The sequence below is a fragment of the Cupressus sempervirens genome, chromosome 3, assembly GCF_028749045.1.
Source record: "Cupressus sempervirens isolate cs-2001-9-10 chromosome 3, ASM2874904v1, whole genome shotgun sequence".
NCBI lineage: Eukaryota > Viridiplantae > Streptophyta > Pinopsida > Cupressales > Cupressaceae > Cupressus > Cupressus sempervirens.
The window spans coordinates 376,784,029-376,805,966 of record NC_143120.1 but is presented as its reverse complement, the minus strand read 5'-3'; the positions used below and the strand labels follow the sequence as shown (position 1 = coordinate 376,805,966).

Below are 21,938 nucleotides of genomic sequence, written 5' to 3'. Positions count from 1 at the left end.
TTATTATCGAACACTTATTGACTTATCGTTGCAAAGACGAAAGCATGCAACTGCTAGTTTTAAAAATAATTTTATTATCAGGCACTTATCAACTTATTGTTGCAAGCACAAAAACGTGCAACTGCTACTTTATCAATTGTAACTCTTATTGAGAGGAAATAAATAAGTTCCCTTATCATATAACTTCCTACTTCCTACCTTTTTGAGGATTCCAATAGCTAGTGCATGTTTATTTATCAATTTTAACTTTTACGGGGGACTTATGCAGATGAGATGAGAATGTTGGAGAGCATCTAAATTGGGTCATGGGCATCTGCTAAAATGAAATTGGAGATGGGTTCCATCACCATGCGACTGACTACAGGTAATGGTCTCCGGAGGGAGAGGCACAGTCTGAGGAATGAATGGGTAAGCAGGTGTTCTAGTGTATTTACAGGTGTGCTATATTCGATGTTTTCGATTTTGTAAGGAACACCAGCAGCTGCATAAGTTTTAGCTTGAACTTTGATATCATTTTTAAAAATTAATGCTCGCACCAAACTTCTTCCAGTTCCAGAAACCATGCTTTGCTGAAAATGGCTACGGCTTGAAGATTCATATTTCTTGGGTTCAATCATCTTACAATCTCTTTGAATCTAGTAAATATACACAAATCAAACAGGCTATGGCTTGGCAAGTATTCAAAGAAACGAATGCTAATGGTCTCCTCCACTTCTACACCTTTCTGTTGAGTTTGAGGAATGCCCATGGGTTTTGCAAGGTGGGTTTGATGATAATTCAAGGAACCGAACATTACAGTACGCAATATGACGTGGTTAGTTATAATAACACAGACTTGCCAATGGTAGGAAGTCGGGAAAATGCGATGGAGGAGGAGGGAGATAGTGGTACAGTTAAACTAAAAAATAGACTGTGTAAACCTGGGCCAAATCTCTCAACTTACGATACAAAAGTTAATGGGCTTTACAAGCAAAAGAAAATGGAGGTAGGGCATGCCGTGAATGGAACGAAATCAAGAGACACGTTTCCGGATTCCAACATCTACTCAACGATGATAACTAGATATGCCAAGTTAGGTAAACTGGATGATGCATTTCTATTGTTCTGTGAGATGGTGAAGCAAGGTATCAGACCAACCGTTTCTGTTTACAGTACTTTGATTGGTGGATATTGCAGAGAAGGAAAAAGCGAAGATGCACTTAATATGTGTAATAAAATGATTGAAAATGGTCTTGCATCTGATATACTAACTTGTAATGCACTAATACTTGGATTTTGCAAAAATGGGAAGATGAAGAAAACCATGAAGATTCTTTGTCAAATGTGGAAAAATGGTTTGATTACACATGAGAGTTGTCTAAATTGTTGTCCCAAATTGATTGATGACTATTATAAGGAAGGTAAACTAGAAGAGGTGTGTAAATCTTGTACAGATAAGAATGAAAAAAATCTCAGAATTGATACAGTTAGAGATGATGCACTTATTGGAAGTTTTTGTAACAGAGGGTTGCTCCTTGATGCAAACATTCTTCTACACAAGGTACTTGAGATAGGCCAAAACCCAAGTGCCAGTTCCTATGAGATGCTTATTGCTGGATACTTAAAGGTGGGGAGCATGGAACAGGTCTTTAATTTGAGCTCTGAAATGCTTGGCTTGGGATATATTCCTAACCTTATTTTGGCCACTGCATTGTTTAGTGGACTATGCAAGAGATGCAAAATGAATGACGCCAACCACTTATTGAATTTAATGGTTCGAAAAGGTTTTCTTCCTGATGATGTCATTTATAACCTAATGATTCTAGAGAACTGCAAGGCATGTAACTTGCAGGAAGCTTTAAAATGGAATGACCATATGTTGAGAAAAGGGATTTTGCCTTGCAAAGATACTCTTGATGTTCTCATTAATGAACTGTCTAAAAATCATTACACGAGAGAAGCAACCAAGCTATTAAATGCTATGCTAGAAATAAACCTTGTCCCGGATGATAGAACAGTCAGGTCACTTCTTGACATGTATACCAAGGCAGGAAATTTACAAGAAGCTTTTAAGCTGTATGATAAATGGATAAGTAATGAAGGAATGCAGCATGCTATGACCGGTCATATACCCATTGACTGTGTTAGAGACAACCCTGTTCAAGAGGTTAAGAAACCTTTAGATAGGATCCCATATAATGCTTCAGGGCTTCGTATCTCAACTTACAGCTGGCTGAATGATGAAAACTATGGAAATAGTACTAAAAAGGAGGCATTCAATCTGCAGAAGGAACTGATGGAAAGGGGGATTTTATAAATGTGTGATGAAAACAACAAAAATTGGATCTGAGGATCCGGGTGATAAGGTCCTAGTTTGTTATATGGGTGCCACTGAAGAGGAGTTCAGATTGGAGGTTTGAGGAATCCTGTGAGATATGGTTGTCATGTACCAGCAAAGACATAGCTCAGTAATTTAACAGCTCAGAATTAGCTACTGCACAGTCAATGCTTGAATGCAAGAAAAATGCTGACTGCAATCATGTTTTCATACTTTTTTCCAATGTACCTCAAGCTATGAAAAATGAAATGAGGTTAACTAATTATCATCATCTGTCTCTTTTCCCTGGTGTTTTAGATGCTAAGCATACCCTGTTCAGAGTAGAGGTAAAATGTTCAAATGTTCATTAATTCTAAAGGACTTGCAAAGGCTTTTCAAATATCTTCTCTCATGTATGTCTCATCATGTACTAATTGTGGCCTGGGTGAAGGTGCCTTCTGTGCTGATTCAAGCTCTCAATTCCTTCTATTCCACCATGCACGCTGCATCAGAACCATTAGGAAGATAGTTGTGACTTGTGATTATTTTGGAAGTTTAAATGTAATGTATGTTAGTTGATCTAGATATTTATTAGTCATTACAATGAAGTACTAGATAAATGTGATCCCACACTAATACAATCTAGAATGTAAGCAACTTACTAGCTACACTATTTGACATCATAGCGAAGGGAGGTGGCCTAAGTGCACATTAGCATAGATCTGTATTTAGTATCTTGTTTTACATGGAACTGATATATATTAAGAAGTATCCAAGAGAATGCAGGTACCAATCCTTGTGTTTTTCTACTATAGCCAAAGAAGAAATAATATCCTACAACAGTTTAAAAATTTGTAATTTACCAGAACATATTTGATCAATTCCTAATCCTCACAGTAAAAAATATTCTTCTATCAAGATCTGCATAACAAGAAATCATTCTTTTATAAAGCAGGAGTAAAGCATTCAAGCATTTGCAAATGTTTATGACATAGTTTTCAAACTCTGGGACTACTCTCTGAGTTCCCAAGTTCTTTATTCTTTTGTTGGGCAAGTTTTCACACATTTAACCCTCACAATTTTATAGACACCAAAAAGTGTGGTGAAAATTGTAGTGCGTAATTTCGCAATAAAAGTAATTATGTAGTTGTTAGGAGGAGTTGTACCAAGTGTTGCGTCAGTTGGTATTAGTAACCAACTAGGGCACTATATTTAGTATGCATATGGAATAGATTGGGATGGTAATTTCTGGACAATCATTTGGTACGAGTATGTAACTCTGTTTGGTACAATTAATAAAAGACATATTTTACACTCTTGTGTATTTTTCCAATTACTTAGATAGATGTAATAGTAATACTGTGAATTATATATGCATATGTTGTTGGTGACATTTCCTACCATATTGGCATAAACATTTCTGGCTTTGTTGCCTAAGTATGTAATATCCTTTGCTAATATGCCCTTAACTTGTTGATTTATGGCTCAAAGAATATTGTCAAACACTTGTCATGAATCCTCTAGTTTGCTGTCATTTGTTTCAGATTGATTTTTTTTCCTTGAAATGGTTTCAAATGATGTTTAAATGCTTGCAAGTTAACTGTACAATGTCTAAGAAAAAAAATAAGATGAAAATGCAACTTCTTTTGGTCTTTTGAAATGCATATGTAAGAATTCTACATGTAAAATGTGCACCTACAGCCAATGGTCATTTTCACAAACACTTAGCATGCAAACTAAATACTTATCATTATGAGCATTACAACAACATGAGGCATGCAACTTATAACTCCATCAAATGAATGCAATCCCAAGTACATGACAATGTAGATATGCCAAGACTCTTGGCTTACAAGGATGACCACAGCAATACCAAAGTAATTCTGATTTTTTTTTTCTTACAACAGCAAATTATATGCCTAAGATGACAATGCTAATTACTAATAGTTGCAAGAGGAACCTGAATAGTGATGCCCAATGATGGAGATGAACAATTACGATTGAAACGAAACAAAAGTACTGTAGCACGAGCACTGTAGCGTAGTACTGTAGCACGGTACTGTAGCGCGACACTGTTCATGGAACTGTTCACAGCACTGTTCATGTCATCAGCAATTTCAAATCTGTTTAAGCACTAAATCCCTTTCAATTTGCAGCCCTTCGGAGGATATTTCAACACCTCAGTTATGCCAAACAATGAGAGTTTCCATTCCCAAAGACCAAATAGACAATATGCAGAAACCTTTGGCTCCACAAGAACTCATCCAATGCAATTAACAGTAATCCGATGCTAAAAAGAGAACCTCTCATGTTCATTTATACTTTCCTTGTGCAAGCTCCCTTACTTTTCCCCTGATGTGGGATAAAAAAAATTCTTATATTCGCACCTTAATATAAAAGTGACTTTATTATTATAAGTTATTTTATAACTTTATAATAATATAAGAATATTTAAATAATAAGTCACTTAAACTTTAATATCCATGCCAAGGTGACCCTCTATCCAATCCTACTAGCCTACGAGGGTCTTTGATAGGCTAATCACAAGCTAGAGTGATGTCTCTAGCTAGAAGGGGACATCACAATCCACCCTCACTGAAATTGCTTGTCCTCAAGCAATCTCAACTCTGGATGTTGTAAAATCTCCTCGCTCCCAAGTAGCATCCTCTACTGGCAAATCCTTCCACTTCACCAAATATTCTTGGATGGTACGTCTCCTCAAGTTCCTCTCTCTAAAATCAATGATAGCCTCCGGTATCAAAACAAGTTTTCCTCATCATCCAGGGGTGGTAGTACTGTAGAAGGTACAATATGATGTCCTAATGCCTTCTTGAGGTGTGACACATGAAAAACGTTGTGCACCTTGCTCTCCACCAGCAAATCTAACTCATAAGCCACCTCTCCCACTTTCCTGATAATCCTAAATGGACCATAGTATCGTGGCTTAAGTTTCTCAGCACCACTCTTCTTGAGAGTGGATTGACGGTAAGACTGCAACATAAGATACACCATATCTCTAGCCTCAAAAGTTCGCTCAGTCCTCTTCTAATCTGCATACTGCTTCTGTTAATTCTGTGTCTTCGTTATGTTATCCTTATCTTGACTCTCCTATAATAAATCACCTGCACTGGGCACTCTATTGTCACTCAAAAGCATATCTATAAAATTGAGTGCCTCATACTCATACAAGGCCATAAAGGGTGACATCTAAATAGACATGTGATAAGTGGTATTGTAGCAATACTCATAGAGATAAATCCACTTTAGCCATGCCTTCTATTGCCCTGCTATATAATTTCTGAGATATCCCTCCACCCACATGTTCACTACTTCGTCTGACCATCTGTTTGAGGGTGGTAGCTAGTACTTAGAGTGAGCTTTGTCGCACACAATTTGAATAGCTCTTGCCAAAAGTGACTCTTAAATTTGCTATCTCTGTCACTCACAATGCTCCGAAGTAAGCCATGTAATCTGAATATCTCCTTGAAGAACAACTCTATCACCTATGTAGCAGTGATTAGAAAGAAGCGTGCAAACTTCGTAAGACAATCCACAACCACATATATGCAGTCTTTGCCTTGGGCTCTAGGTAGTCCTGTGATGAAGTCCATAGACAAACACTGCTACTTCCTATTAGGAATTGGAAGTGGCTGAAGTAAACCGGCTGGATAGGAATGTTCCTACTTATTTTGCTGGCAAGTGGGATGCTCCCTAACATGCTCGAGTACCTATGCTTTGAGCCCTTTCCATGTGAAGCGCTCTCTAATTTTCCTGTATGTCTTGTAGAAACCAGGATGTCTTGCCATAGGTGAATCATGAAAAGATTTCAATACCATCCTCCTCACTATTGATCCTGGGACCAAAAATATTCGCCCTTTGTAAATGATGAGCTCATTCACAAGGGTGTATCTGCTGTCCTGAATAGTCCCATCTATGAATCTAGTTGCCCAAGTATCCTTTGCATACTCTACAAAGATCAAGTGTCTCCAATCCTCCGATATGTCTGTCAATAAGCACAGATGGGGCCTACATGATAAGGCATTTGTTGTCCTGCATTTTGTCACCACAAAATGTAGGTAACAGTATGAAACTTTTTCAAATTAGTTTCGCATTTCTCTGAGTTTATTTCATTATTTAATTGGTTAGTATCAATTAACCAATCGGTACCAATTGATACAATGAATCCTTTTACTAAAAGCCTTCGTCAAGTCGTTTTTGTTTTGCTTTCTATCAAGCTTTTGTTGATTTTTGAAGCCTTCACAGTCCATTCTTTGCTTTTGAGTTTGCGTTTGTTTGATTTTAGTCCTTTGGTTTTGCTTATGTCATGCCTTTCGTTTTCCCCTTAGATTCGATCTAACCTAGAGGTCAATCAGAGTTGTCAATCAAGAGATATGGTCATTTTAGTGCCTCAAAAGTGGACATTTTAGGTGCAACAACATGAATTAAAAAAATGATGTTATATTTTCATTTTGACATTCACTTTTTCAAAAATATAACATTTTATTCATTTTTTGTTATGTGTTGAAGTTACTTTTCATTTAAATTTATAACTTAAAGTGACTATAGTGCACTTTATGTTATAAATTTTTTTTTTTTTTATGAATAGTCCTTTTCAATTAATAAAATTTACTAAGATTACAATTCACAAAAAAAGGGCTGGGGGATACAGGATCACCCCGCGAATGAGTTCAAACGGCTGAAGTCGGAATAAACAACATGGCCTCAGCCAGAAACTATAAACTATTCATAAAAAAAAAACACTTTTAACAACCTCAGGCTGCCAAGGCAGTACCAGCAGAGGGAGGAGGATCATTTTTATCAAGAAATCCCCACGCATCAGTGGGATTATGAGGCGGACTGGGAACAGTCCAGCCGTCAGCAACATTAGCAGGATCTGGGGTAGTCGCAGTCTCCGCATCCTTCTTGTCTGGCCGTGGAGGAGAAATTGCCAAGGCCAGCCGAGGAAACTTGCCAGAGTGCGCCCGTCTAGGGGGAGGAGCCGGAGATTGGCCAGAAGCCTGCCCAGGGGGAGGAGCCGGGGACCAGCCAGAACCACCACGCGGTGTTATAATTTTAAGTTGAGTTACTTTTTAATTTTTCACTTAAAGTGACTATAGAACTATATAGTTACTTTTTAAATTTTTGATTTTTAAATCAAATACTTATATAAATGTCACTTTAATATAATGTTTATGTATTATATTGATTACTATGATGCATAAATGTTATTTTTGACCCATATTGTTGACATTTTTATAAAAATAAGTGAAATGCATAACTTAAAAGTCTAAAAATGGACATTTTATATGCATATGCATGTAAAAAACTATGAAAAGTGAACTTTTCATGCTAATGCATATAAAAATTTATTTTTAGAACCTTTTTCAAGTCATTACATCAAAAACTTCTAAAAGTGGACCTTTTTGATGCAATGACATGAAAAGTTGAGTTTTCATGCTTGTGCATGAAAAAGGTGAGATATGTTTATAAAATATGTAAGTGACTCCAAAAAGTGAGATTTTGGAGACTTGCACATTTTAAAATATGTAATGGGCTTCAAAAAGTGAGATTATATCTCAAGACATATTTTAAAACATGCATTGGACTCAAAAAGGTCCTCTTTTGCCTTCCTACATGGTTTAAAATATGTAATGAACATAAAAATGTTCTATTATGTGAAGAAAACATTTTCTTGCTCCAAAAACCTCCTATTTTGATCATAACTTTTAATTTTCTCTATGAATTTGGATGAAATCAGTTGCATTCAAAACGTTTTGGAGAGGTGATCATTTTGCCCTCATCAAAAATCAGTATATTGTACCCAAAAATGTGTTCAAAACTCCCAAGCTAGGGCACAATTTTGCAAAAAACTCCATAACTCTTCAAATTTGGAACATGTTTTTGCTTGGAATCAAATTGTTTTGACCTTATTTGTTGATTCCATTACATTGTGATTATTATTTTGGTGTTAAAACACCAAATCATTTTTGCTTGGAGAAACACGTTTTTGCTTAAAATGTCCAAAAATTGGAGTTTTAATCCACTTTTATGTGTTTTGAAGCCACTTTTTTGCATTTTGATCCATGTATATCCATTTGGGAAAGTCATTTTTGCATTCACAAGTCAAAAATGACTTTAAAACATGCATCTTTTAGTCACGTTTTTGCAAAAACGGCCCAGATTTTTGAATAAAAAAGTCATATTTTTGTTCAAAAAACTCAAAAAAATGCATTTCCAGCCCATACCTTTGATCAAAAGAGATTTTTTTGAGTTTTAAATGCATGATATTGTCTTTAGAGACCATTTATTTGGCACTTTCATGTCAAATCCGACCATTGAATGTTCATTACATACAAGTGCGGAAAAAGTCAAAAGATTGTTTGAAAATCTGGATTTAAGGGAGAATTTGTCTTACGTCTACAAAACTTGCTATTTTGGCTCTTTCTCCTTCATTTTTGGCATTTAATCTTCATACAAGTGGACTCTTTCTTTCTTGCTATTTAATTTGTGCTAATCTTGCTATTTCCATGCATATTTTAGCTTGAAATTGCCCATTTGTCCATATATATGCCATGAAAAGTGCATTTTGCCTTTAAAAATGATGAAAACTCTCATTTTCACACTTTTAGAATTTCCCCAAACTCCAAATTCGAATTTGCATATTGAAGTGGTTTCCTTATTGACATGTTTGAGTATTTTGCCAAAAGCATGTGTTTATTTTGTGTTTGTTTTTATGTTTTGTTTGTTTGCATTTCGGTTTTTTCTCCATTTGGAAGAAATTGCAAGTTCTTTTCCAAAAACTTGAGCACGTTTCACTTCACTCCACTTTCCATTTCCATGTCACAACACTTCATCTCTCACTCAATGAAATGTGATTACATGTTTTTCATCCCATTCGCCATCCGCATATGCATGTAATCCCATTCTCCATTTCCATTTTCATCCATCTCATTTTTCGCTTCCATTCGCACGACACGATTTCACGAAATGCTCTACATGTAATTGCATCCAAAAGGTCCAATTTTGACTAAAAGTCATTTTTTGTAAAGTCAAAAAGATGTCATTTTCTCCTCTCCATATGCATTCGCACTTCCATGAGAAAATATATGTTTTCGTATCTTTCCATGCTTTCCATCTTAGCCTTCATCCGCATATGCATATAAAGCATATCTTTCACTCACACTTGCATCTCATTTCACCCTCCACCTTCCGTTACATGTTGCATTTTCATGTAATCCATTTTCCGTGCAATGACATCTTGAAAGCCCAAGTCACTTATTGAAAATCAGCAATTTCCATTTACATGCATTCCCATGCGCCAAGCACTTTACTTCAAAAAAAAAAGAAAAAAGGGGGAGTTAAAGGTGCTGATAGAAAGTTGTTTTGAGTGTACATCCGAACATCGTCAAGAAGGTTTTCAAAGTGTCAAAGACTCTAGTTTGTGCTGATCTACAAAGGAGAATTCATGATAATTTGAGCAAGAAAAGATGGATTACATCAAGTTTCCACATGATAATGGACAATTCATCAAAGAGAGCTAGAGGTTGTCAAAAGACGCAGCACGGTTATCAACGTGAATGCAGCAGTACAAGATACAGGAACTTCCAATCTTGTTATCATCTAGGATTGCATCATCAATTACAAGGCCTTTCAGAATTGTTCTTTTCTCTTCCGTCTTCTTTTTTCTTCTTTCATGTTTGTAGTTGGAGAAGATGCATTACATGAAAAAGTGTAATTGTATGTAATGCGAGTTACATGTGTATGTAAAAGATGTAATGTGAGTTGCACGTGCAGTTGCATGTAACCCTTTATTTTCTCTTGTAGTTAGACTTGGTCAAAGTTAGTTGAGTTGCTCCCACTTTTTCCTCTCCCTTTTTTTCAACTTCTTTGCCTATATAAAGGAGTGCCCCCTCATTGTAAAAATTATCTTTTGTTGTATGCAAGAAAGCTCTGCCACATTTGTGCAAGCATAACTTTGATTGTGTGGTACGAATTTGAGAGAAAAGTGAATAAAAGAAACAATTGGATTCGAAGCTTTGACTGGAAGCAATTGTGATAGAACAAATTAGAAGCTTTGACTATAATTTGTGCCTATTGTTTTGATTCATGTTATTATTGTGTGTTCAATAAAAGAGCATAGAGAGTTAAGAAATAATTGAAGCCTGAGCTTTGACTAGGAACAATTGTGAAAATTCATAGCTAGAAGCTTTGTCTGTAGTTTGTATTTTCATTTTAATTCGCAAAATAGTTAGATTGTTATTACTTTTAGGAGTCCTTGTGCCCTAATTGTAAAACTTTTACCATATAGAAGTACGATTGGACTTAGAGCCAAACCGGTATGTTTTAGCTAGCCTTTGAGTTAGTGAAGATTTATCGGTATCACTGTTTCCAGCTCTTGATAGAAGTGTAGTTAGAGATTTACCTTGCCCATTATTCATTCTACGAGTAAGTGGATCTTTTCTTGAAAATTAAGAAGAAAGGATATTAGTAACACCCTGTTTAAGATCTCTCGACTTCTTGCTTACCTTGAGTTGATCCAAGGAACGGTGAGAAGGGGGAGCCTTCCCTTTAAGGTAGGAGAGACTTTGTCTCACACGCTGTGGTTGGTCATCCTATTTTGCGACTGAATTTTTACCCAAAACTGTCGATTGCAAAATATCCACCCAACAATTTTTTGGCGACTCCGCTGGGGATACGACAAACATTTGAGAGCCTCATGCTTTCATTTGAAGCATACCCGTATCCTTTTTCATTGTAATAATATTCATTGAAATTGTTTCATGCATTTACCAAGGACATGTAAATGGCCCAACGATCTTGGGGAAATGCTTTTGGACCGTTGAATCTAGCTCCACTTCTACATGATCTTCCTGATGGCTCACGAAAGAATTTTCTCAAATTCTTTGGTGATGATGAACAACATCCTGATGAGCATATTGCTTTTTTCTACATTGCATGCGGTGTTCATGCTATTGAATACGAGGACGTGTCTGTTAGGTTGTTCGTGGAAACTCTACAAGGTGTGGCTGCTGATTGGTTTTACCATTTACCACCACGTACTATCACAAACTGGGCTACCCTCATAGCCAAGTTTGAAGAAAGATTCAAGCTTCCTGAAGATGCCCATGCATTATTGGCTCAACTTGCTCAGCTGAAGAAGTCATCTCACATGCCTATGCGCAAATTTGTTGCTCATTTCAACAAATTGACACGAAGAATTCCAGTTGCTGCTCAACCTACAATTGCCAATTTGAAGTGTTTCTTTATCAATGCTCAAATTCCTGAAGTTAGTTTTCTATTAAGGAGAGAAGCCTCGACTACTCTTGCAGCTGCACAGACATTAGCAATTGAAATTGAAGATGATTTTATTCTTGCTAGGAAAATAAGAATCGAAGCAAGTGAATTTGAAGAAAGTTATTATTCTTTTAATTCACCTTCTAGCGCAAGAATAGATCCTGCGGTGCAGAGATTAGCAAATGAGATACTTGCCCTCAAAAAACAAATAGCTCAAGGCATGTTCTTTGTTCCTCATGAAGATGTACCAAGGAGACCTCTTCCAACTATTCTGCAAAGTTCTCTTGTTGGGAATCAGCAAAAGTTAGCTTGATCATCTAAGAAGCTTGCAATTGAAGCTCCATTAGCAAAGACAACAGTGAAGCATCTTGAATCTGAAGCTAGTGATCTTGCTATTCTCTTCCAAGAAAAGGAAGAAGACATAGCTGACAACTCTCATATCTGGTGTATGCAGTCTCAGAATGCCCGTGATGAAAAGATGAAGGAAAAAATTTCTTCCAAGGTTTAAGATGGTTATGTCATTAAAGTTGACATGCAAGCAAGTTCGAATCAAGCTGAAAATGATATGTTTGTGTCTCAAGGTCATGAACTTGGAAACACTTTGCATAAATGTTCTACCCTGGAGCTTGAAAAAGAATTTCTCATAATCAGTAAAGACTTTCCCAAGTCAAAAGTTTGTGAGTAGCATGTTGAGGCAGGCAGTACAATCATGTCATCACTGAAATCACATGAGCGAGGTTTTCTTGAGCATCTTAAGGTAGTGGTGATTGATGAACCAGTCAAGAAAATTGCAGTTGGCAAGAAAATTTCTGAATTTGTTCGATCAAGAGGATGTCCAATCCGACATCTTGCTTAGTTGGAGGCTAATAGAAAGCTAGAGATTATACATGTACCTGAATATGAAAATACTATCAAAGAAGATGTTAAAGAAGAATTTTCAGTTATGGAGGGGAAATTTCAATTCATGGACCTTTTTTGGAGCAGCAGTACATATCAATCATCTCAAAAGGGTGAATTCTTCCATCTCTTCCAGGAGGTGTTACATCAGGCCTTGACATCATTGCTCCAGTTGTTCATGTTCCATCTCTATGAAGTTGCATATGAACATGCAAGGTACTGCAAGCTACTAAAAAAAGGTAGCTATTTTGTTGAACCTGTAAATGGTTTCATTTAAAATTTGCATTTTTTGTTAGTTTTAATTAGGTAGGTTTTCCTTTGTTTTCAATAAGTGCACTTGCACATTTTTGTTTTATTAGATTTGCTGTGCTTTAGTCGCTTTAGATCTCTTTTTATTTTTGGTCGCCTGACTCTATACCCCAATGGAGTGGATAAAGACACTTAGAGAACTGGATTCTATGTCACTCTTTGTTTCTAAGAATAAACAAGTGACATTCCCCAGACAAAGCCAACTGTTGTCCTGCATTTTGTCACCACAAAATGTAGGTAACAGTACGAAACTTTTTCAAATTAGTTTCGCATTTCTCTAAGTTTATTTCATTATTTAATTGGTTAGTATCGATTAACCAATCGGTAGCAATTGATACAATGAATCCTTTTACTGAAAGCCTTCATCAAGTCATTTTTGTTTTGCTTTCTGTCGAGCCTTTGCTTGATTTTTGAAGCCTTCACAGTCCGTTCTTTGCTTTTGAGTTTGCGTTTGTTTGATTTTAGTCCTTTGGTTTTGCTTATGTCATGCTTTTCATTTTTCCCTTCGATTCGGTCTAACCTAGAGGTCAATCGGAGTTGTCAATCAAGATATATGGTCATTTTAGTGCTTCAAAAGTGGACATTTTAGGTGCAACAACATGAATTAAAAAAATGATGTTATATTTTCATTTTGATATTCACTTTTTAAAAAATGTAACATTTTATTCACTTTTTGTTATGTTTTGAAGTTACTTTTCATTTAAATTTATAACTTAAAGTGACTATAGTGCACTTTATGTTATAATTTTAAGTTGAGTTACTTTTTAGTTTTTCACTTAAAGTGACTAAAGAACTATATAGTTACTTTTTAAATTTTTTATTTTTAAATCAAATACTTATATAAATGTCACTTTAATATAATGTTTATGTATTATATTGATTAATATGATACATAAATGTTATTTTTGACCCATATTGTTGACATTTTTATAAAAATAATTGAAATGCATAACTTAAAAGTCTAAAAATAGACATTTTATATGCATATGTATGTAAAAAACTATGAAAAGTGGAAACTTTTCATGCTAATGCATATAAAAATTCATTTTGAGGACCTTTTTCAAGTCATTACATCAAAAGCTTCTAAAAGTGGACCTTTTTGATGCAATGACATGAAAAGTTGAGTTTTCATGCTTGTGCATGAAAAAGGTGAGATATGTTTATAAAATATGTAAGTGACTCCAAAAAGTGAGATTTTGGAGACTTGCACATTTTAAAATATGTAATGGGCTTCAAAAAGTGAGATTATATCTCAAGACATATTTTAAAACATGCATTGGACTCAAAAAGGTCCTCTTTTGCCTTCCTACATGTTTTAAAATATGTAATGAACATAAAAATGTTCTATTATGTGAAGAAAACATGTTCTTGCTCCAAAAGCCTCCTATTTTGATCAGAACTTTTAATTTTCTCCATGGATTTGGATGAAATCAGTTGCATTCAAAACGTTTTGGAGAGGTGATCATTTTGCCCTCATCAAAAATCAGTATATTGCACCCAAAAATGTGTTCAAAACTCCTAAGCTAGGGCACAATTTTGCAAAAATCTCCATAACTCTTCAAATCTGGAACATGGTTTTGCTTGGAATCAAATCGTTTTGACCTTATTTGTTGATTCCATTACATTGTGATTATTATTTTGGTGTTAAAACACCAAATCATTTTTGCTTGGAGAAACACGTTTTTGCTTAAACTGTCCAAAAATTGGAGTTTTAATCCACTTTTATGTGTTTTGAAGCCACTTTTTTGCATTTTGATCCATGTATATCCATTTGGGGAAGTCATTTTTGCATTCACAAGTCAAAAATGACTTTAAAACATGCATTTTTTAGTCACGTTTTTGCAAAAACGGCCCAGATTTTTGAATAAAAAAGTCATATTTTTGTTCAAAAAACTCAAAAAAATGCATTTCCAGCCCATACCTTTGATCAAAAGGAATTTTTTTTGAGTTTTAAATGCATGATATTGTCTTTAGAGATCATTTATTTGGCACTTTCATGTCAAATCCGACCATTGAATGTTCATTACATACAAGTGCGGAAAAAGTCCAAAGATTGTTTGAAAATCTGGATTTAAGGGAGAATTTGTCTTAAGTCTACAAAACTTGCTATTTTGGCTCCTCCTTCATTTTTGGCATTTAATCTTCATACAAGTGGACTCTTTCTTTCTTGCTATTTAATTTGTGCCAATCTTGCTATTTCCATGCATATTTTAGCTTGAAATTGCCCATTTGTTCATATATATGCCATGAAAAGTGCATTTTGCCTTTAAAAATGATGAAAACTCTCATTTTCACACTTTTAGAATTTCCCCAAACTCCAAATTCGAATTTGCATATTGAAGTGGTTTCCTTATTGACATGTTTGAGTATTTTGCCAAAAGCATGTGTTTATTTTGTGTTTGTTTCTATGTTTTGTTTGTTTGCATTTCAATTTTTTCTCCATTTGGAAGAAATTGCAAGTTCTTTCCCAAAAACTTGAGCACGTTTCACTTCACTCCACTTTCCATTTCCATGTCACAACACTTCATCTCTCACTCAATGAAATGTGATTACATGTTTTTCATCCCATTCGCCATCCGCATATGCATATAATCCCATTCTTCGTTTCCATTTTCATCCATCTCATTTTTCGTTTCCATTCACACAACATGATTTCACGAAATGCCCTACATGTAATTGCATCCAAAAGGTCCAATTTTGACTAAAAGTCACTTTTTGTAAAGTCAAAAAGATGTCATTTTCTCCTCTCCATATCTATTCGCACTTCCATGAGCAAATACATGTTTCCGTATCTTTCCATGCTTTCCATCTTAGCCTTCATCCGCATATGCATGTAAAGCGTATCTTTCACTCACACTTGCATCTCATTTCACCCTCCACCTTCTGTTACATGTTGCATTTACATGCAATCCATTTTTCGTGCAATGACATCTTAAAAGCCCAAGTCATTTTTTGAAAATCAGCAATTTCCATTTACACGCATTCCTATGCGCCAAGCACTTTACTTCAAAAAAAAAAAAAAAAGGGGAGTTAAAGGTGCTGATGGAAAGTTGTTTTGAGTGTACATCCGAACATCGTCAAGAAGGTTTTCAAATTGTCGAAGACTCTAGTTTGTGCTGATCTACAAAGGAGAATTCACGATAATTTGAGCGAGAAAAGATGGATTACATCAAGTTTCCACATGATAATGGACAATTCATCAAAGAGAGCTAGAGGTTGTCAAAAGACGCAACACGGTTATCAACGTGAATGCAACAGTACAAGATACATGAACTCTCAATCTTGTTATCATCTAGGATTGCATCATCAAGTACAAGACCTTTTAGAATTGTTCTTTTCTCTTCCGTCTTCTTTCTTCTTCTTTCATGTTTGTAGTTGGAGAAGATGCATTACATGAAAAAGTGTAATTACATGTAATGCGAGTTACATGTATATGTAAAAGATGTAATGTGAGTTGCACGTGCAGTTGCATGTAACTCTTTATTTTTTCTTGTAGTTAGACTTGGAGTTGCTCCCACTTTTTCCTCCCCCTTTTTCTCAACTTCTTGGCCTATATAAAGGAGTGCCCCCTCATTGTAAAAATTATCTTTTGTTGTATGCAAGAAAGCTCTGCCACATTTGTGCAAGCATAACTTTGATTGTGTAGTACGAATTTGGGAGAAAAGTGAATAAAAGAAACAATTGGATTCGAAGCTTTGACTGGAAGCAATTGTGATAGAACAAATTAGAAGCTTTGACTATAATTTGTGCCTATTGTCTTGATTCATGTTATTATTGTGTTCAATAAAAGAGCATAGAGAGTTAAGAAATAATTGAAGCCTGAGCTTTGACTAGGAACAATTGTGAAAATCCATAGCTAGAAGCTTTGTCTGTAGTTTGTATTTTCGTCTTAATTCGCAAAATAGTTAGATTGTTATTACTTTTAGGAGTCTTTGTGCCCTAATTGTAAAACTCTTACCATATAGAAGTACGATTGAACTTAGAGCCAAACCGGTATGTTTTAGTTAGCCTTTGAGTTAGTGAAGATTTATTGGTATCATTGTTTCCAGCTCTTGATAGAAGTGTAGTTAGAGATTTACCTTGCCCATTATTCATTCTACAAGTAAGTGGATCTTTTCTTGAAAGTTAAGAAGAAAGGATATTAGTAACACCCTGTTTAAGATCTCTCGACTTCTTGCTTACCTTGAGTTGATCCAAGGAACGGTGAGAAGGGGGAGCCTTCCCTTTAAGGTAGGAGAGACTTTGTCTCACACGCTGTGGCTAGTCATCCTATTTTGCGACTGAATTTTTACCCAAAACTGTTGGTTGCAAAATATCCACCCAACAGCATCAATAACTACATTCTGTGTCCCCTTAAAATATGTAATATCAAAGTCATAGGATTGTAACTTGCCCACCCACTTTTGCTGCCTATCATTGAGATCTTGCTGCCTCAAAAAGTGCTTTAGGCTATTATGGTCGGTGCCTACCAAATATTGCCTGAATTTAGCCAAAGCATGCATAATGGTTAACATCTCCTTATCATATATGCTGAAGCTCCGCTCTGGCCCTCTCAATTTTCTGCTCTCATAAGCAATAGGGTGCTTTTCTTGCATAAGCACCGCTCCAATGCCCTCTCCAGAAGCATCACAGTGTACCTCAAAAGGTCTGCTGAAATCTGGTAATGCTAACACTGGACAAGAAGTCATCAACTTCTTAAATTGCTCAAAACACTCCTGTGCCTCAGGAGTCCACAAGAAAGCTCCCTTTCTCATCAAATCTATCAAGAGTGCTGCATGCCTAGAATATCCATCCACAAACCTCTTGTAGAAACCACATAATCCCAGAAAGCCCCTCAATTGTGTAAGGTTCATAGGTGAAGGGGCCTCCACAATGGCACGAATCTTTTTAGGATCCATGTGTACACCCTCTGCACTAATGATGTGACCCAAGTACAACAACTCTGTCATGCCCAAATCACACTTCGACTCCTTTGCATACAAGGACTCTCTGCCCAATACATCCAACACCGTGTCGAGGTGAACCAAGCGCTCCTCCCAAGATCTACTGTACACCAAGATATCATCGAAGAAGACAAGTACAAATTTTCTCAACTGAGGATGGAAAACCCTATTCATTGTTGTCTGAAAAGTAGCAGGTGCGTTAGTTAGCCCAAATGGCATAACTACAAACTCAAAATGGCCACAATGACATCTAAAGGCTGACTTCTCGATGTCCTGCTCTCTAACTCTAATCTGGTGATAATCTGATCTCAAATCTATCTTTGAGAAGAAGAAAGCTCCATGAAGCTCATCTATCAACTCATCGATCCTAGGAGTGGGGTACCTATTTTTATTTGTCTTCCTATTAAGCACCTTGTAATCAATGCATATCCTCAATGTCCCATCCTTCTTCTTTACTAATACCACTAAAGAAGTGAAAGGAGACTTACTCAGTCTAATGTGGCCCATAGCAAGTAACTCCTTTATGGTTTTCTCAATTTCATCCTTCAACCTCTTCAGATGCCTGTAAGGTATAATCATGATGGGCTTAGCCCCCTCCTCTAACTCAATGATGTGCTCGATACCCCTGTTTGGTGGTCTACCTGGTGGAATGTCACTGAACACCTTAGAGTGCTTAACTCTAAGCTTCAGGAGGATATTGAGTCTTCTGTTGTCCCTCTTGTGATGGCATCAACATGCACTCTGCTGCCCACTCCATCTGATCATGACGAATCAATCTAGCCATCCTCCAGAAAGAGACCATCCTGAGATCACTGTCCTTGATTGCCTTAAGAATATGTGTCTTCCCATTCACTTTAAACCTCATCTCCATCTCCTTGAGGTCAAGAGTGAATTGACCAATATCGTGCAACCAACTCATCCTAAGGACTATATCTGTATCTCCCATAAGCACAACATAGAAATCTACCTTAAAGTCATAATTACTAACTTTCAATGGGAGTCCGGTGATCTTACGATCACATTTGAGGACATTGCCATCAGCTACCCTCACTCTAATTCCTCCAAACTCCTCTGTTTTTATGCCACACTTCTCCACCATCCTAGCATCAATGAAATTATGGGTGGCACCTGTATCAACCAAAGTTATAACTCGATGTCCAGCAAGTACTCCTCTCATCCAGAATGACCCTTCTTGCTTAATACTAGTGAGACGAACTTCCCTAAGTTGCCCATCTCCTTCCCCATCCTGGGACTCCATTTTAGACAAGTTTTCAGCCTCGTCTTCCTCTTTTTCACCAGCTATTTCCTCTGTATCAGACTGCTGATCTGAATTATCGGATTCTGATTCCTCATAGCATGCCCACATAACTCTATTAGCTTTTCCCTTTGGTCTAAGAGGGCAATCATGGTTCATGTCATAAGGTCTTTTATAATAGAAACATAATTTTTCTTCCTTAAACCATTCAATGTTTCCCTGTCAAAATTGCTGGAGTTTTATCTTTAGAATCATTTTAAAAATCGGTCCTTTCCGATTTTTTATAAAATGGTTTGTTATCCTTACTAGAAGATGCCCCTTTGAACTGAAATTTGTTTGTTGGAATTGTATGTTTCATACTTCTTTCCTTTTGCATAGCTTTCTGTAAAGAAATAGGATCAAATGCCTTTATCCAACCTCTCAGTGGTTCGGATAGGCCCTCAATAAAAAGGACTATCAATTTACGCTCTGAAATATTTGGCACCATGACTGCCAACTGCTGAAATTCCCCAATGAAAGACTCCAAGTTGCCTGTTTGTTTCAGTTGTGCTAAGTCCTGGAAGTAAACCTCTGGATCTTTCTTGTCAAATCTTTCGACCAACCTATCCACGAAGTCCTGGTACTCTGTCACCTGATTATGCTGAAGTGTTACCATCCCATGGTACCACCAATCATGTGCTACTCCCTCTAAATGTAAAGTGACATATTTGATAGTTTCAATCTCTATCATTGGTCTCAATGCTAAGAATGTGTCAAGCTTATGAATCCAAGCTTGAGCTTTCATTTTACCACTTCCATCAAATGTAGGCATAATAAGCTTGCATGTAGCCCTCTTCAGTTCACTATTTTGACCCCTAGGCCTCTTATCCTGTCTGAGTGACCTATAATGTTCTCTCCTCTAATTTACAAAGTGTTCAAAGGTCATTCTCCTCCGAACTTGAGGAACTAATAATTCCCATTCATCATTTGCAGCCATAAGGATATTTGCAAATGTCTCATCCTCAACTTCCTCTATTGGTTCCTCTCTAACAAAGGTAGGACGTGTGGGCCTATCTACTGTCCTAGAAAGAGTTCTATGAACTCTAGGTGATCCCACTGCACTCCTATTATCCCCTTGCTCCTGATTCCGTCTGTCCTGTGGGTTCATGCGTTCAACCATGGTGGTGAGTGCCTGCAAAGCCTGAGCCATCCATTCTTGTCCTATAACCATTGCTCTAAAACTTCTCTTATTTCCTGATCCTCATTCCTATTGTCTCTTGGTGGGCTACGCTCTTGTCTATCACCCATGGTGTCTGGCTGCTTTTCAAAATCTTGTTCCCTGTCACACAAAGTTTGCCTACGAGTGTAAAATCTGTGAGAGCCAACCCCAGGTGGCTGCATGTGATTGCTAAACCCTCAGGATGGCAGGATTTAGCTTTGATATCAGTGTAATATCCCTTGCTAATATGCCCTTAACTTGTTGATTTATGGCTCAAGGAATATTGTCAAACACTTGTCACGAATCCTCTAGTTTGCTGTCATTTGTTTTAGATTGATTTATTTCCCTTGAAATGGTTTCAAATGATGTTCAAATGCTTGCAAATTAACTGTACAATGTCTAAGAAAAAAAACTAGATGAAAATGCAACTTCTTTTGGTCTTTTGAAATGCATATGTAAGAATTCTACATGTAAAATGTGCACCTAATTGTTATTTTCACAAACACTTAGCCTACAAGCTAAATACTTATCATTATGAACATTACAACAACATGAGGCATGCAACCTATAACTCCATCAAATGAATGCAATCCCAAGTACATGACAATGTAGATATTCCAAGACTCTTGGCTTACAAGGATGACTATAGCAATACCAAACTAATTCTGATTTTTTCTTCTTACAACAGCAAATTATATGCCCAAGATGACAATGCTAATTACTAATAGTTGCAAGAGGAATCTGAATAGTGATGCCCAATGATGGAGATGAAGAATTACAATTGAAACCAAGCAAAAATATTGTAGCATGAGCACTGTAGCGTAGTACTATAGCGCAAGTACTATAGCACGGTACTATAGCGCGACATTGTTCACAACACTGTTCATGTCATCAGCAATTTTAAATCTACCATCAACAATTTCAGATCTATTTAAGCACTAAATCCCTTTCAATTTGCAGCCCTTCGGAGGATATTTCACCACCTTAGTTATGCCAACCAATGGGAGTTTCTGTTCCCAAAGATCAAATAGACAATATGCAGAAACCTTTAGCTCCACAAGAACTCATCCAATGCAATTAACAATAATCCGATGCTGAAAAGAGAACCTCTCATGTTCATTTATACTTTCCTTGTGCAAGCTCCCTTACTTTTCCCCCAATGTGGGATAAAAGAAATTCTTATATTCGCACCTTAATATAAAAGTGACTTTATTATTATAAGTTATTTTATAACTTTATAATAATATAATAATATTTAAATAATAAGTCACTTAAACTTTAATATCCATGCCAAGGTGACCCTCTATCCAATCCTACTAGCCTACGAGGGTCTCTGATAGGCTAATCACAAGCTAGAGTGACGTCTCTAGCTAGAAGGGGACATCACAAAGTAGAACCCAAGGTACAATAGGCAGAATGAAGATGGACGTATAATGGGTTGTCCCTTCAACCAACAAACAGTAATAATAGATAGCAACATTGAGGAAGAGTAAGTGACCAAAGAGGATCAATTGATGCAAGGCCTCGTGCAGGCGTGGGATGTTGAGGTTGACGAGTACGTCCAGCGAGAGGCAAAGAAGAGGGCTCTCCCCACTGATGCGGTATATGCTGAACTCACAGTGAATGAGGCTATGTACAATCTCATAGGAAGTCTTCCAAGACTACTCGCCCAGAGGCTGGTAGTAGTGTAAGAGCAAAGAGAGCCGGACCTGAGAGAGCAAAAGAGGCAGAAAACATCATAAAGGT

At 36.6% G+C, this 21,938-nt stretch overlaps 1 protein-coding gene across 2 annotated transcripts in view; it reads left to right on the top strand.

Moving 5' to 3' along the window:
* Positions 1–212: 212 nt before the first annotated feature.
* Positions 213–21,938, top strand: part of LOC149566568 (uncharacterized) — a 34,266-nt gene continuing 12,540 nt past the window's right edge. The window contains exons 1-2 of one of the 2 annotated variants that reach the window (XM_089819872.1): positions 213–436; positions 551–2,696. In XM_089819872.1, the coding sequence (XP_089675998.1) occupies positions 665–2,296 (1,632 nt within the window). In that variant the 5' untranslated portion in view covers positions 213–436; positions 551–664 and the 3' untranslated portion in view covers positions 2,297–2,696. Of the gene's footprint in view, positions 437–550; positions 2,697–21,938 lie in introns of those variants that run through there. The other variant, XR_016362221.1, reaches the window with a different exon arrangement.